Here is a 14,107-nt window from a genome sequence, read left to right on the forward strand (position 1 = left end):
ACAATAACACTTTTAGCTATTCCTTAAATATAAACATATAAATACAGAAATATATAAATAATATTACACGCATTACTATAACGAATTAATTATACTATTTTTTTAATTGTTACACATATTTTCTGATTGTGCCAATAACTATAATCAATAAAATTTAGATCTTATTGAAACGTTAACATAAAAGTTAACGCCGGTATTACTTATGCAATCCTTTAATTGTTACTCTTACTTATGCAGTGCTCAAAGTTCCAGCCTTTTCTTTTGATTATATACAATACTAGCTACTTTTTGTTCTAGTCTCTTACAACCAGCTGTTGCATAAAGATTATGTGGAGGGGGTCCAAAAATCACAAAAGACAAACCTTCCTGTATCATTTCTGTAGTTGGAATAATATCCCTATTTATGAAAGCATTTTGTAAACACTTTTTCACATGTGTTTCTTCAAGAGGTAAGAAAGGGACATAATGGTCTATAAGATTAGTGTCAATTGTATCACTACGATAAAAACCACCTTTTTCATTAAATGCACCAACACTTATTAAGTACTCAAAGTCTTGAAGTTTAGTCATATGTCTCTGTTTTCCTTCTTCCCATAGAGTTAATAAACGTTGTGTAATTCGTGAGCTTCCAGTATTAGATAAAAATATGAAAATTGCTTGTTTTGTATTTATAGTCTTGCCACTGAATCTCCATGGTTTCAGTCTTGAATTATAGTCCATAAATGGTACAAGAACATTTAATAGACCTTCTGGCATTTTATCTACTTCATCAAATACAAACATTGATCTTTCACAGCTTTGTAAGCTATTAGTGATAATATTTCGTAACTCTTCCTGTACAACAGATTACAAAAGATTGTAATTCATATTAAAAATAACAAACATAAAACATATGTATAACATTAAAAACATACCTTATACTGCTCTACATTTTGTTGCAATGGAAAATCATTGCGGCCATTAAAAAAATGATAAAATTTACTTTGATCGCCATTCTTGTAAAATGATTTAGCTATCATTTGAGTTACATATGTTTTGCCAGTTCCTGGTGGACCATGAAAGCTCATAACCAGAGCTTTTGGAGGATTAGGTGAAGACACATGACCCATTAAAGCATTTATCACTACATGATGTGCAATATCTTGCCCAAAAAGTTCTTTATGGAAGATATTATCTAATCCTGTAAACCAAATATACATACAGTTACTATTCTAAATTGTGTAAATTCAGAAAGATAGTTTTGCATGAATATACTTAATTGTTTTAATATACTTACTCTCAATATCAGGAAAACCATCCTCATTATTGCAACATTCTTTAAATTTACAAACTATATATGACATTGTACTATAAAGACGAGTGTTTATAGTTGATAATGATTCTGACCATGCAAATTCACATTTTACATAAACCGCTAAGAAACTAACGAGAATATACACTGATAAAAAACCGGCAAAATTCATCTTCTACAGCTGTTTACCTACTTAAACAACTGATTATATTCGACAAATTCGAAATACTACTTATCAAAATAGAGCATAAATTATAAAGTGTTTATTGTTGCACACATTTGAATAAAAAGTATTTGCTTACATTATCGTAAAAAGAATTAATTGGACTAAACACTAGCAGTCACTCGTAATATGATCAGTGCTTACATAGAAAATCACGACTTCTTATTGGTCCAGTTTTAAAACGCACGGTTTTAAGTGATCACCTCTGAAATACGAATAAGAATGTATAAAAAATATGCATAAACATGACGAATTTAAATATCTGTTTGTACAAGCAATTTTTAATGAGTGTCAAAGTTTTTAAATTACACGGAAAAATGAATACAATATTCTATTATCCGAAATGAATATTAAAAGATTTCTTTGCGTAATTTGGTATTCCAAAGTAATTAATTCACTACGTACTTTTTTACTTTTAATATGATTTATAATTCAAATGTGCGCCGACTGTACTTCGATTGTGAAAGGTACATATGTACAATATATTTTATAAAACCGAATATTCATGGAGATCGATCTAAATAAGAAAATAAATAATGATTACTTAATAAAGGTGCAACTAAGTTAGTCTTAAAAACGAAGGACATCAGATGGACATTACTGTACTATCATAGGTACGTATAAGAATCGCTTCGTCTACTAACCAATTCACAAATTCAGACTGTGGCTACTACAGCTGTAGCCATCTGAACTGATAAGATTGCAAAAAACTTTCTTGCGTGTGACTTGCACGTTTTAAAGTAAGGCTACCTGGATACTAACTGAAACAGTTCACGTCGATTACACTTAACACTCTTTTATTCCACCGGTGTCTATATATTTCATTATTTTCGAAAAAACAGTTTCTACTGCAAGATAAAAAATATGGCGACCGAAAACTCCACTGTGGATACCGCTACTACCAAATTGTACACGCGGGCAGAAGTTTTTAAACATACCGAGAACAACGATCTGTGGATTATTATTCACAATAAAGTTTATAATTTATCGTCGTTCCTTAATGAGGTTCGTATCTCATTCTTGTAACTATACATATTATGTATTTTAATTTTTTTGGAAGTTAACAAATTGTACTACAAAAATGTGTAAAAATGGTTTCTTCTTTTTGTTATTTCTAATTTAAGCATCCAGGTGGAGAAGAAGTTCTGCTGGAGTTAGGAGGACGCGATGGTACTGAACCCTTTGAAGATATTGGTCACTCCAGCGATGCTAGGCAAATGATGGAGTCGTATAAAATTGGTGAAATTGTAGAGGTAAATGTTGAAGATTAATGTTTGTGCATTTCCAATTAATAATATTGCCTGTAATGATTTTAATGAGGAACATTTGTTTGGCAATTTTAGGAGGAACGAACAAAGGGAAATGCTAGTGATGCAAATGCAATTCCTGCAGAAGACAATACTGGGTATAACACTTTTGCTTATATAAATTATTTATTCTATATGTACTTGTATATTTTATTAACTAAGCTATTACAGGTACATAATTTTGTTACTAACAGTCTGCCTATAATGATGTGTTGTACATTCTCCATCCATTTTTGTTGACAATAGTTGGATAGCACAAGTAAAATTCTATGTTTTAACTATTATAATAATGTGCTTATTAAACATCTAACAATAAGCTTCATTATGCTGTTAAGAAAGTGTTACTCAGTTACAAGACGTATGGTGTTTGTAAATTCAATTTATGCTATCCAAACTAGTTGATTTATTGAAATTTAATATATATAATATGTAAACAGCCGATGCTGCAATGTGATGTGATGATTGGCAGTTGCAGTGGTTCTTGGAGGTCGTGGCTGATTCCTATCGCACTCGGAGTACTGGCAACTCTTGTCTACCGCTATTTTATTAAAGCACACTGAATCATTCCCGATATTTATTTTTCTTCTTTATAATTTGTATTATGTATAAATGATTGTTATAAATAATCAGAGAATATGCATAATGCACATTATTACAATTTTTTTAACATGAAATTGCACATACAAGCTGGTTTAATATAACAATATTTACGAAACATGAAAGTTCATGTATTATAACAAAATTAACAAATCTATATAAATTATATACACAGATGTCCATATATAGAACTATAAATGCAAGAAGAATTAAATGATAGACATTGACAAAAATCTTTTAAAATTTTATTAAATGCAATGACCATTTCAAAATATTTCTTTATTCATATATACGAGTGCTCTGATTAAAAAGGATGCACAATTAAGTGACTGAGAAAAGAGTAAAACTTGGTTGTTAATACACTGCATCCTAATAAAAGAAAAGCGTCTCCTAACAGGACTGGAAATTTTTATTTTTATAAAGTATGCTAAATACTGCAGTCTTGCATTTTTAAAATACAGTATGTTAAATATTGTACATTTATGTATATTGTAAAAATAAATTACATTTTGTTATGTTTCAGAGCTTGTTTCATTAAAATTATTTCACATTTCACTCGATATCATTAAAAAATAGGACGTCGTAACAAAATCTGGACCGTGCTTTCTATTACAATAAAATAATCCAAACCCTTTCGACCATTTCTCTCAGGTGACCCTACAAAAAATAGTGAATCCATAAAACAGGCTAGGAATCGAATTAAAAACGGCAAATAAAAGCATTAAGGGTTGATTCGAAGGTACTAATTCGATAAAAATCGAAAGGCAAAACAATATCGAGCGACTTCGGGCGCCGACGCCGGGGGTTCGGTGTCTCCATCTTTCTTCCCTCTTCTTCCCCATTTCCCCACCACGTCGTTCCTATTCGCTCTTCGGCGGTTGCGTCTCCTCTATCGCACAGTCAGTTCATCGCTAGAACTCTGTCGGTGCGTGTCGCGTTGCAAGAATTATAGCTTCGTACTACTCAACCCATAGGAGTCGTACGCTAGACAGATTTGAGTCAGAAGGCTTGCGTCGAGCGAGATCCCCTCGTAGAACTGAACGATATTACAGTGAGGTGAGCTTCGATTCGAGGATCCAGACGGAAGAGGAAGGGCGTACGAAACGGTCGCCCGTGGACGCGCAAACGAGAAACTCGCAGGCGAATTTAGCGGGAAAAGAGGAGCCAGACGGCGAGCAGAAGACAGCTGTAGTCTGGCAGAGACAGTGGTTGCACCGAAAAGTCGGCGTGGTGTCATGAGAGGCGGTCTCACGATCCGCCCTTCTTATCGGTCCCTCTTAGAGTCATGCATGTCGCGCCTATCAAACGAGGTGAGCTCTGCTTTTCCCATATCCACCACCTGCAACTTATTTTCTGTCCCGTTTATCGAATAATATCGCACCCTCTTTACTATCAGTCGTAATCTCAGTCGATGTGAAAGGCCTCTTCGTAATTGGAGAGATTCGCGCGCTTTTTACCCTCACCGGGTCGCTCATTCATAAACTCGTGACACCCATTCTTGGAACAAGGCTCTTGTCGGCAGTAAACTGTACGCTGTTGCATGCGAATCTGCACGTTTTTACGTTCTACCCTTAGATGTGAATCGCGGGAAAATACGGGGGGGAGAAAAATGAACCGAATGCTCCGAAATTTGGAGCTTGAATTACGCCATCTTATCGCTTCTGAGGGGAAGCAGTTTGAAAATGTCGTGAATTCGATTTCTTTTTTAGTGTAAGAGAATATTTTTCATTTATTCTTTTCTTTTAACTCTGAAAAGATTTTTTAATTTAAAATGTTTCGCTCTCTTCCTTAAGGCCAAAGTGGATACGTGACTACTTGAGAATACAACTATCGTAAATTGTTCTTGAAAGCCGAACAGTAAGTATTGAGAATACTCGTGGAGACCATCATGAAAAATTATACATAAGTGGATCATAGAGATGTATTCTATGTAGCAAGTATCACAGAAAATTCATAAAGTTAATAATTAATTTATGTAGCAGCCTATTTACGTGTGCCACGATATACAATTCTTTAATTTATTAATACATACTGGTCTCGTACAATAAATGTCTCATAATTCGATTTTTAGCTTACTCTCAAATTTTTAGCTTACTTTGAAAAATAAAGTTTCAGATAAAAAATAACCAGAGAAACGTATTTATTGGCTGAAGTGTATCATAAAACGTGGAACATAGGTGCCTGTATTTAAAGGCAGAATGTAAACATAGGAGGCTGGTCGGTTTGGCAGTTTTTCACGTTTGTAACGGGGTTAGAGGAAGAGAATTCAATGAACTGTTTCAAAACGAATCGAGGAGGGATGATTCCGGGTTATGCAACAAGAGCACGCGATTCCCGAAATCTGTGAAGAGTTGCGTCATAACGCGAAACTGGAAATTCGCGTTCGTAGAAGTAACATGGAACCAGCACCGAATCTACAGGCTCACCTTGTGTCACATCTCTTATGCTGCAACCATAAGAAGCTTTTCCAGTTGTTGTGATACTATTTTAAATCAACCCTTTCGTGACCAAATCATTTTTTTCTTGAGCATTTTTTATTTTTATTTTCTTTTCATTTATGAGCTACGTTTTTAAAGGTGATTCTAAACGTGATAGCAGGAAAAAATAATAGATACATATCCTACTATCTACTTCTAATTAGCCACTGTGTCTGATTCGAATTCCCAAACTTATTTAACATTTCACAATGGATGTGTGTCGCTCGCAGTAGCTACAAATAGACGAAGTTCTCAAAGCACCACTCGACAAAGAAACATGACGATAAACGTTCCGCCACGTGTACCATTTAAACCACTTATTATATTCTTTGTGCCCAGTTGACGCGCATCATTCTTTGCAATGATGTTTCTCTTAATCTGGGTCAAACATCCTCAGAAGAAGATTCAAACGAGAAAAGGAATTCCCCTCTGCAAATCATCGACAGTCGATTTGCGTCTCATCCGCAGAACTTAATTTCGATTAGAATTTAAATTTAGCAGAATGAAAATGTCTCTCTGCTCTATGGCCACGAGACAATAGCAAATACCACGGTCGATAAAGCGAAACAAAATCCATTGGCCAATGTCACCAGGCTATAAATCATCGGCTTTACACGAACAATTTTACGATTGGACAAATAGGAAACAAAATGAAATGCCTGTTAACTGAAGCATTTATCTTTACGTAATAGAAGCATGAGTATCCACGAGAATAATGTGTTAAAAATATCATGAAGCCTATTCCATAATAGAATCGTGCTTGTTTGGAACAAAGGTCGATGGAACCGAACATCAATAGCTTCAGAGTGCAATTTAATACACTTTTTATAATTGACACGACCTTCGTCGACACAATCTTGGGTTTTGACCACGTGTAAACGACTTCTTTCGCGCCAGCGACCAATTAAACGTAATTGGATTATTATGAGGCTTTAACACAATGGGAATTAACGCGATATACATATAGAGACGATTATACGTTTCAGTAATGTATTATATGTGAGTATCAATCATGTACATTAAGTTAATTAAAAGAAATAAAATATGCTTGGTACCGCTGCAATAATTGGCACGCAGGCATAGGCTGTTATTTTATTATATTTCTTAACTTAGGCGTTTTAAAACAGTGAATAATAATCAATTCGTCAACATTATTGTAGACACAGATATGAAGTGGTGAATTCTTAAACACCATAGCGTCTAAATATTAATGCGTATGACTATAGTCTGCTAAACTCTGCGAGCATCCGCGTTAGCATATCGAGTTACCAGTTCGAAGAATTTCACAACTTAATTCGATCGAACGAGAACAACTGGCCAGTGGCAATCACCTTTTGTCAGGCGACATCTTAGTTGCTTGAATCGTTTAACGCTATTAAACTCGTCTTTTCTTCGTGTCGAGCAATTATATCGTTTAACGACAGAATGAAATGTCGGTCGCGATCGCTTTTAAATCGAACTAAATTATAACTCGTGTGTAGAACGCTCTTGAATAACTCTGATACAAATTTTAGTCAGAGTTCGAAGAATGAAATCACACTGCCCGCAACAAGTGCTTTTATTCAGTAGAATTGTACCACAAAACATTATGTACAGACGCGATGTTTATAAATATTTGAGCACTTGTTGTTGTGCTGACCACTCGTAAAATTCCTAGCGTATAATTAGTATCATAAAATAAAGACATAAGCGTGTTAATTAGGTTTCACCAAGTGTCCAAACACTTACAGCCACAAACAGATTTGCGGTTCATAAATCTGCCGCAAGCCCAAGCAGTTTTCGATGTTGCATCACGTGATGCAAGTGCAAATTCATAAATATCAGTCATACATGTTGAAACTTCTCTGATGCTACTTAAAATTCCATTAAACAAACACCTCCTCAATTATATCTGTTTACAGGGTAATTTCAAAAATCAACTCATTCCCTGCTTTCCAAGAATGATAATAAATGGTATTTTAAACCGAGTATTGAAATGTCATGTAACAGAAAAGCATAAATGCGTGAAGAAAATCAATAGTCCTTTATTGAAAGGTCACCTTGAAAAAGAAACCGCGCAGCAAAGCGATTCTCGCGTGGTAGGAAGACTTGAATTGCTTCGGGAGGGAATTCGTTTAAAAGAATGCAACATGCTCGTATTGCATGGCAAGCAGTAAAAATGTTTATCCTATATGATTGTTCGTTAATTTAGACTGATTTATTACTTCCTCCATTCTCGTTATTGGCTCTTATCGGTAACGCTGACTAGGTAGCAGTATAGGCAACCGATTACTTAAAATTAACAATCGGAGAAGCTGGTACAAACATGAATTAATAAACTCTGTGCCGAGAGTTCGTGTTCTTCTAGCAATCGGCAGAAAAAGAATCGCGTGGATAACCGGTAGTTATCGTCGTGTCATGAGACACGTAAAGAAGGCGTAACGATCTCGGTCGCGAGAAATCTTTTGGCAACCAGCCACGAAAACTATTACGGTAACAGCAACGTCTCAGAGATAATAATATAATAACATACGTCATGATTCAACGATTGCCGCTTTTCAGATTCATGAGGTTCTCTAATTTAGTCTTTAATTAGTCGCAAAGGAGTAAACCAGTCGACAGTCTCGTTTCTAAGTTCCTTCGTTTTCTGTTTATTTGAGCTGCTCAGCGAACGTTTACGAAGATAAGAGACTTATGCTAGTGGAAAACTTGTTCCAAGTCTAATACAAAACTCCGCGAATTCTGTACAAAAATGAGGACACGAGTTTTCGTCGGTGATGTTTATATTCAGCACTAATTATTCGAAGAAACAATCGAAATGTTCCTGAAGACTATACCTTACGGTAGCTCAGTGAATAGCCAACTTCTGTCGTAGCTGGATAACGTTTCAGAGCTGCTGATGCTGAACTAATGAACTCCATAAAAGAGAGGTAAAGAAAGCTAAGAATACAAATTCAAATTTAGTAACCATATTCGATTTTATTATTTTATAACAGTAGATAATACAAGTTTCCTTTAAATTTAAAAAATGGAGTTGATCAGTTTGGCTTCAGAAGGGTTCGTCATTTGTCAAACGATGGAGAATGATGAAAAATGGAAAGATTACAAGGGATGAATTGTTTCAGCTACCGTGGGACATGATCCACAAACCAGCAACGGCACTCAGACGCAGCAGCAGCTGCAAGGCAGTGGTTGGGTCGGGATCCCTGAAGCGAGGAGCAATGGGAACAGCAATGGCTGGAGCACCACGACGCCGTTTCAGCGTCAACAGCTGCAGCAGCAACAGCAACAACAGCTACACGAACGGAAACGTAAAGAAGCTAAATCTGGGGATCTGGGGGATGACGAAGACGGGTGTGGAGGGGGTGGAGGGGTGGAGGGGACGGACCCAGAGGAGAACAACTCTGTTCACCTCAAGAGACGGGTGGGACTCGTCAGTGGGGTGGCTCTAATCGTTGGTACCATGATAGGTAAGAATTAGTACAATCAGAAAATAATGACAGCAATGCCTCGTTAAGCTGTGCCCTCGCTGAAGCAGTAACGAGGAATATCTTGTTGCCAACAAACACCATCTTACAGAAGCATTTTGTCCATCGAAGCGACGTAATCCAAAGAACACTTGAGTTCTGCTTCAGTTTCAAGGCGGCGTTTGTTACTGGTAACAGAAACACAAGACCTGGATCAAAGAGAGCAAAGATACCTAGGGAAACATTCGGTAACAAGCTGCAACTTTTGTATATACATGGAAAAGTAAGAAAGGTTCCCTTTCTCCCTCTTCAGCGAAGACATATTTTAACAAGAGCTGCTGTATCTCGTATTTCTTCCTTCCCCTCTAACATTAAACTTTGCGTGCCACAGGTTCCGGGATATTCGTCTCGCCATCAGGGCTCTTGGTTCGAACTGGCAGTATCGGGATGAGCTTCCTTGTATGGACGGCCTGCGGCTTACTGAGCCTCTGCGGCGCATTAGCATACGCCGAACTGGGTACGATGAACACGAGCAGCGGTGCCGAGTACGCTTATTTCATGGACGCGTTCGGCGCCCCGCCTGCTTTCCTCTTCTCGTGGGTCTCCACCTTGGTGCTGAAGCCATCCCAGATGGCCATAATATGTCTCTCGTTCGCCCAGTACGTGGTGGAGGCTTTCACAGCTGACTGCTCTCCGCCCGATGAAATGGTTAAGATCGTTGCGCTGCTGGCGATTATACTCATACTCCTGGTGAACTGTTACAGCGTTAATCTAGCCACGGGCGTACAGAACGCATTCACCGCGGCCAAATTAATCGCTATCCTCGTCGTGATCGCCGGTGGCTCTTACAAGCTGATACAAGGTAACACGCAGCACCTGAAAGGCGCCTTCGATACGGCGGACGATAGTACCGTGAACATTGGAAGACTGGCTACGGCTTTTTACACTGGTCTCTGGGCATACGATGGATGGAACAACTTGAATTATGTTACCGAAGAGATCAAGGATCCTTCGAAGAATCTACCCCGATCCATCATGATTGGTATACCTCTCGTTACCCTCTGTTACGCATTGATCAACGTCTCTTACTTAGCTGTGATGTCGCCCTCGGAGATGATAGAAAGCGAAGCTGTTGCTGTGGTAAGGAGACAAGCTCTCATTTCCGAGCCAAGAATTAGAACGTACATTCTTTGTAGCTTGGTGTTGTGGACTACGTGTCTACCCGAGATAGAGAGAGCGAGTTAACGAATGTACTGTGCAGAGATGAGTAGAGAAATTCAGTTAATGGAAAGAGAATCCAATTGGTCCTAGTATAATCTTCTCTGTATGGATCATTTTTTGACCTTCTCTCTATTTTCTTGAATAGGATACCTTCGTCATCTCATTTCTGCACAGCACACAGTGCTGAGAACATGTAGGAAACTCAGATGGAGGCGTTTACCCTTAATTCCAGTCGATCCGCCACGTTGAAAGCAAAAAGAAAAGTAGAAGTCGATTCAGCCTAGTAGAATTATCCTTCTGTAACGTTTTGCAGACTTTCGGAAATCGGATTCTTGGCGTTATGGCATGGCTCATGCCGCTCTCGGTAGCGATCAGCACGTTCGGTTCCGCAAATGGTACTCTCTTTGCAGCAGGCAGACTATGCTTCGCCGCTTCCCGAGAGGGTCATTTACTCGATTGTCTCAGTTACGTGCACGTGCGACGCTTTACCCCTGCGCCGGGTCTTATTTTTCACTCTCTTGTTGCAGGTATACATTTCAATTTACATATCTTGCATGCGATCGTACTAGCTATTCTGTTTAAGCACTGTATTCTATTGTGTTCATTCATCCATTTTTTGCTAGGAATGATGGTATTATCTGGAAGCATAGATTCTTTGATTGACTTTTTCTCATTCACTGCTTGGATCTTTTATGGTGGAGCGATGCTCGCTCTGCTAGTGATGCGTAGAACTAGACCTAATCATCCCCGACCATACAAATGCCCGCTGGTGATACCTATACTCGTACTTGGAATCTCTGCGTACCTGATTGTAGCACCAATCATTGATAAGCCTCAAATCGAATACCTCTATGCGGCTGGATTTATATTGGCGGGCATGCTTGTCTACCTCCCGTTTGTTAAATATGGATATGTGCCGAAATTTATGGGTAAGTATTCCTTTTTTCTTGAACCGTGAATGATATTCTTATTTTTAATATACTTCTTTACTTTCAGAAAGCGTGAATGTCTTTCTGCAGATGTTACTGGAGGTGGCACCAACGGCTGCTGCCTTTGACTGACTTCGATGAAACGTACGGAACGGTTCTCTAAATGCCAAATCATTCCATTGTGGCATTACGAACCATATATGAATGCACACATATTATTGAAAAAAAATATATATATTTTAAATATGCATAGATGAAAACTTGTATCCTATTATTAAAGCTCAAGGCTGGCCCAAATGAATTAACAAACATATAAGAAAATGTTATTTTATTACTCGTTATTCTTTGTTTATAAAATACAAAATGTGTAACATGTTATTGTTCAATACAATTAGTTGATGTTGTAACAATTACAAGGAAGTAACAAAATATTTTAAACAACTTAAAGTTAGAATTTTATTTTTTACCCTTTTTCAGAGATTTTTTATTCACTTTTCCATAAACCCCTAATAAACTAGTATGTTTTGTTTTATTATTTGCTTTGCTTTTATATTTTATCATACTTTTCTCAAGTCCTGACTCAGTCTCATTTTTCTTCATTTCTTTTTGCTTCTCTTTTTGCAATTTTAATAATTTATAATTTACACCCTTGTTCTTGGGTGGCTTTGCACCTAAACTTATGGCAAGTGCAACTTTTGCTTCAGTTGCTTTATCCTTCTCAAAGCCAGACATACCAAACTTCATTACTTCATATCTAATACGTTTCATTTCTCGTTCCTGTTTCCTTTTCTGATCATCTTTGGTTTCTTTACATTCCTCAACATTGTAATTGGACGTACCAAACTTCTTCTCACTTTCAGGAACATTACGTTTCACTTTCTTCTTCGGTTCTTCGTAAGTGACCGATAGGAACTCTTTTACAGCATCCTTTTTTATTTCCGATACCCGTGTAGGAATAAAATCTTCCATTGCAGCGTCCTAAGAAATAATTAACTTAAATGCTACAGCATAATAAAATTATTTATTAGTTCTTATCAAGCGCCATTCAAAAGTTTATTTACCTATAACCTATAAGCTAAGAAATTTCGTTCTAAATATAATTTATTTACAATATAAGGTTACACAGGATTTCTAAAGATTCGACAATACATTTCTGCAATGCGTTAGAGTGAATAATATTAACTATTTATTGCAATAAGTAGCATTCTAATGACTTCATCAATTGTGGTCCTGAAAACACTATACTGACTATAACCACACAGTGACGAAATCAGTGAATTGGATCCCTCTAATTAAAAAATAATGCGAATGAATACAATGGTTTATTGATTCAACTTTGCAATTTAAAGGTCTAGAAGTGCTAGAAAAATACCAAGAAAAAGTATGCAATGATACATCAGAGGTAAAATTGATAACTTATTACAAAATAAGGATATAAACAATTTGGAGAACTCTCAGAGGGCACCAGGCCCTGATGATACGGCCCTTAAGAAATGTTACACGCGACTGCTTCGACATCTAGCGGCCATCCATGAACTAACAACTTTTATTCAGGACCGTGATATTGGAGACGGTACCCCCGGGGTAAGTACGTAAACATTAAAAATAATAAACCACACTGCTCTACATAACTTTATGCAACTGCACACTATGATACATTGTGAGAGAATACTTACACCACACTACACTATGCTCTATTAAGCTAAACAACTCTACTATAAAATAAACTACTCTCACATTTTCTAACATCCCATTCAACAGTACCCCATAATAAGTCTTGACAACAGTACGTAACACTACTACATATCACTCCACACTACTCTACATTAATCCAAACCATTGTAAACTACTCCAAACTACTGTACACTATTCCACATTCCTTTACACTACTCTACACTTTACCCCACAACTCCCAACGCAATTACACGCTATTCCACACTACTTTATACTACTCTACACTATTCCACACAACTCCCAACGCTATTACATGCTATTCCACACTACTCTATACTACTATAAACTATTCCACGCTACTCCAAACACTAAACTAGACTACGACACACTATTCCACACTAGTCTACACTATTGCATACTACTCTACACTACTCTACACTAATCTCCACTACTCTACACTCTACTACTCTACATTATACACAAAGTTTTCCCTTGAAATAAGGAAATAATTAAAGGTGAACGTATGGAATAAAAATTTGTACTTTTTCTTCTAATTCTTGCAGCTCACAAAAATGGATTATGACAAGTGGCGCCATCTAGTGCTAAAAATAGAAACTAAAAGCAGAAATATTCATTTTAGTTCCACCCTTTCAGCGTTAGATGGCGCCACTTGTCAATTCCGAAAATGCTCCCCGCGAAAATGGGAACTGACAAGTGGCGCCATCTAGCAGCAAAAATTCAAACTAAAATAAGAAACTCTATTTTTAGTTCCACCCTTTCACCGGTAGATGGAGCCACTTGTCAATTCCGAAAATGCTCCGCACGAAAATGGGAATTGACAAGTGGCGCCATCTAGCGGTGGGGACCCCGAACTAAAAATAAAATTTCTTATTTTAGTTACACCCTTTCACCGCTAGATGGCGCCACTTGTCAATTCCGAAA

The 14,107-nt window shown here is 37.1% G+C and overlaps 4 protein-coding genes across 9 annotated transcripts; 2 read left to right on the forward strand and 2 right to left on the reverse strand.

Annotated features, from left to right (window-relative positions):
• Window positions 1-2: 2 nt before the first annotated feature.
• Window positions 3-2,332, reverse strand: LOC143178417 (torsin-1A). Of its 3 annotated transcripts, XM_076377063.1 has the most exons (5): window positions 2,159-2,332; window positions 1,920-2,031; window positions 1,277-1,719; window positions 915-1,180; window positions 3-834 (listed from the first exon to the last, which is right to left on the reverse strand). In XM_076377063.1, exons 3-5 carry the CDS (start codon window positions 1,461-1,463, stop codon window positions 241-243), a joined length of 1,047 nt encoding a protein of 348 aa, XP_076233178.1. In that variant the 5' UTR covers window positions 1,464-1,719; window positions 1,920-2,031; window positions 2,159-2,332; the 3' UTR covers window positions 3-240. The 3 variants fall into 3 exon arrangements, with proteins under 3 accessions (XP_076233178.1, XP_076233179.1, XP_076233177.1); XM_076377064.1 differs by lacking the exon at window positions 1,920-2,031; XM_076377062.1 differs by lacking the exon at window positions 2,159-2,332 and having other exon boundaries at window positions 1,920-2,111.
• Window positions 1,928-3,940, forward strand: Cyt-b5 (Cytochrome b5). 3 transcript variants are annotated; one of them, XM_076377068.1, is made up of 6 exons: window positions 1,928-1,981; window positions 2,068-2,128; window positions 2,357-2,519; window positions 2,639-2,767; window positions 2,858-2,919; window positions 3,259-3,940. In XM_076377068.1, exons 1-6 carry the CDS (start codon window positions 1,951-1,953, stop codon window positions 3,278-3,280), a joined length of 468 nt encoding a protein of 155 aa, XP_076233183.1. In that variant the 5' UTR covers window positions 1,928-1,950; the 3' UTR covers window positions 3,281-3,940. The 3 variants fall into 3 exon arrangements, with proteins under 3 accessions (XP_076233183.1, XP_076233181.1, XP_076233182.1); XM_076377066.1 differs by having other exon boundaries at window positions 3,291-3,940; XM_076377067.1 differs by having other exon boundaries at window positions 3,297-3,940.
• Window positions 3,941-4,559: 619 nt separating this feature from the next.
• LOC143178414 (b(0,+)-type amino acid transporter 1) lies at window positions 4,560-11,741 on the forward strand. Of its 2 annotated transcripts, none has more exons than XM_076377059.1 (6): window positions 4,560-4,728; window positions 9,000-9,344; window positions 9,733-10,481; window positions 10,876-11,089; window positions 11,186-11,491; window positions 11,559-11,741. In XM_076377059.1, the coding sequence occupies exons 1-6, from the start codon at window positions 4,704-4,706 to the stop codon at window positions 11,621-11,623; spliced, it is 1,704 nt and encodes a 567-aa protein (XP_076233174.1). In that variant the 5' UTR covers window positions 4,560-4,703; the 3' UTR covers window positions 11,624-11,741. The 2 variants fall into 2 exon arrangements, with proteins under 2 accessions (XP_076233174.1, XP_076233175.1); XM_076377060.1 differs by lacking the exon at window positions 4,560-4,728 and adding an exon at window positions 8,474-8,717.
• Window positions 11,742-11,947: 206 nt separating this feature from the next.
• Window positions 11,948-12,813, reverse strand: LOC143178419 (uncharacterized). Its single transcript, XM_076377069.1, has 2 exons — window positions 12,553-12,813; window positions 11,948-12,469 (listed from the first exon to the last, which is right to left on the reverse strand). The coding sequence occupies exon 2, from the start codon at window positions 12,458-12,460 to the stop codon at window positions 11,948-11,950; it is 513 nt and encodes a 170-aa protein (XP_076233184.1). The 5' UTR covers window positions 12,461-12,469; window positions 12,553-12,813.
• Window positions 12,814-14,107: the final 1,294 nt, after the last annotated feature.

This window comes from Calliopsis andreniformis, chromosome 4 (assembly GCF_051401765.1).
Source record: "Calliopsis andreniformis isolate RMS-2024a chromosome 4, iyCalAndr_principal, whole genome shotgun sequence".
Classification (NCBI taxonomy): Eukaryota; Metazoa; Arthropoda; class Insecta; order Hymenoptera; family Andrenidae; genus Calliopsis; species Calliopsis andreniformis.

What these genes read in the sequence shown, in the direction of transcription:
- LOC143178417 (XM_076377064.1), bottom strand. Translation starts at nt 1,463, where the DNA reads ATGAATTTTGCCGGTTTTTTATCAGTGTATATTCTCGTTAGTTTCTTA. An exon ending in TGGTTTTCCTGATATTGAGA is followed by an intron (nt 1,181 to 1,276) that starts GTAAGTATATTA and finishes TTTGGTTTACAG; the next exon opens with GATTAGATAATATCTTCCAT. An exon ending in AAAATGTAGAGCAGTATAAG is followed by an intron (nt 835 to 914) that starts GTATGTTTTTAA and finishes TCTGTTGTACAG; the next exon opens with GAAGAGTTACGAAATATTAT.
- Cyt-b5 (XM_076377066.1), top strand. Translation starts at nt 1,951, where the DNA reads ATGTGCGCCGACTGTACTTCGATTGTGAAAG. An exon ending in TATCGTCGTTCCTTAATGAG is followed by an intron (nt 2,520 to 2,638) that starts GTTCGTATCTCA and finishes TTCTAATTTAAG; the next exon opens with CATCCAGGTGGAGAAGAAGT. An exon ending in AAATTGGTGAAATTGTAGAG is followed by an intron (nt 2,768 to 2,857) that starts GTAAATGTTGAA and finishes TGGCAATTTTAG; the next exon opens with GAGGAACGAACAAAGGGAAA.
- LOC143178414 (XM_076377059.1), top strand. Translation starts at nt 4,704, where the DNA reads ATGCATGTCGCGCCTATCAAACGAG. An exon ending in AATCGTTGGTACCATGATAG is followed by an intron (nt 9,345 to 9,732) that starts GTAAGAATTAGT and finishes TGCGTGCCACAG; the next exon opens with GTTCCGGGATATTCGTCTCG. An exon ending in AAAGCGAAGCTGTTGCTGTG is followed by an intron (nt 10,482 to 10,875) that starts GTAAGGAGACAA and finishes AACGTTTTGCAG; the next exon opens with ACTTTCGGAAATCGGATTCT.
- LOC143178419 (XM_076377069.1), bottom strand. Translation starts at nt 12,460, where the DNA reads ATGGAAGATTTTATTCCTACACGGGTATCGGAAATAAAAAAGGATGCT.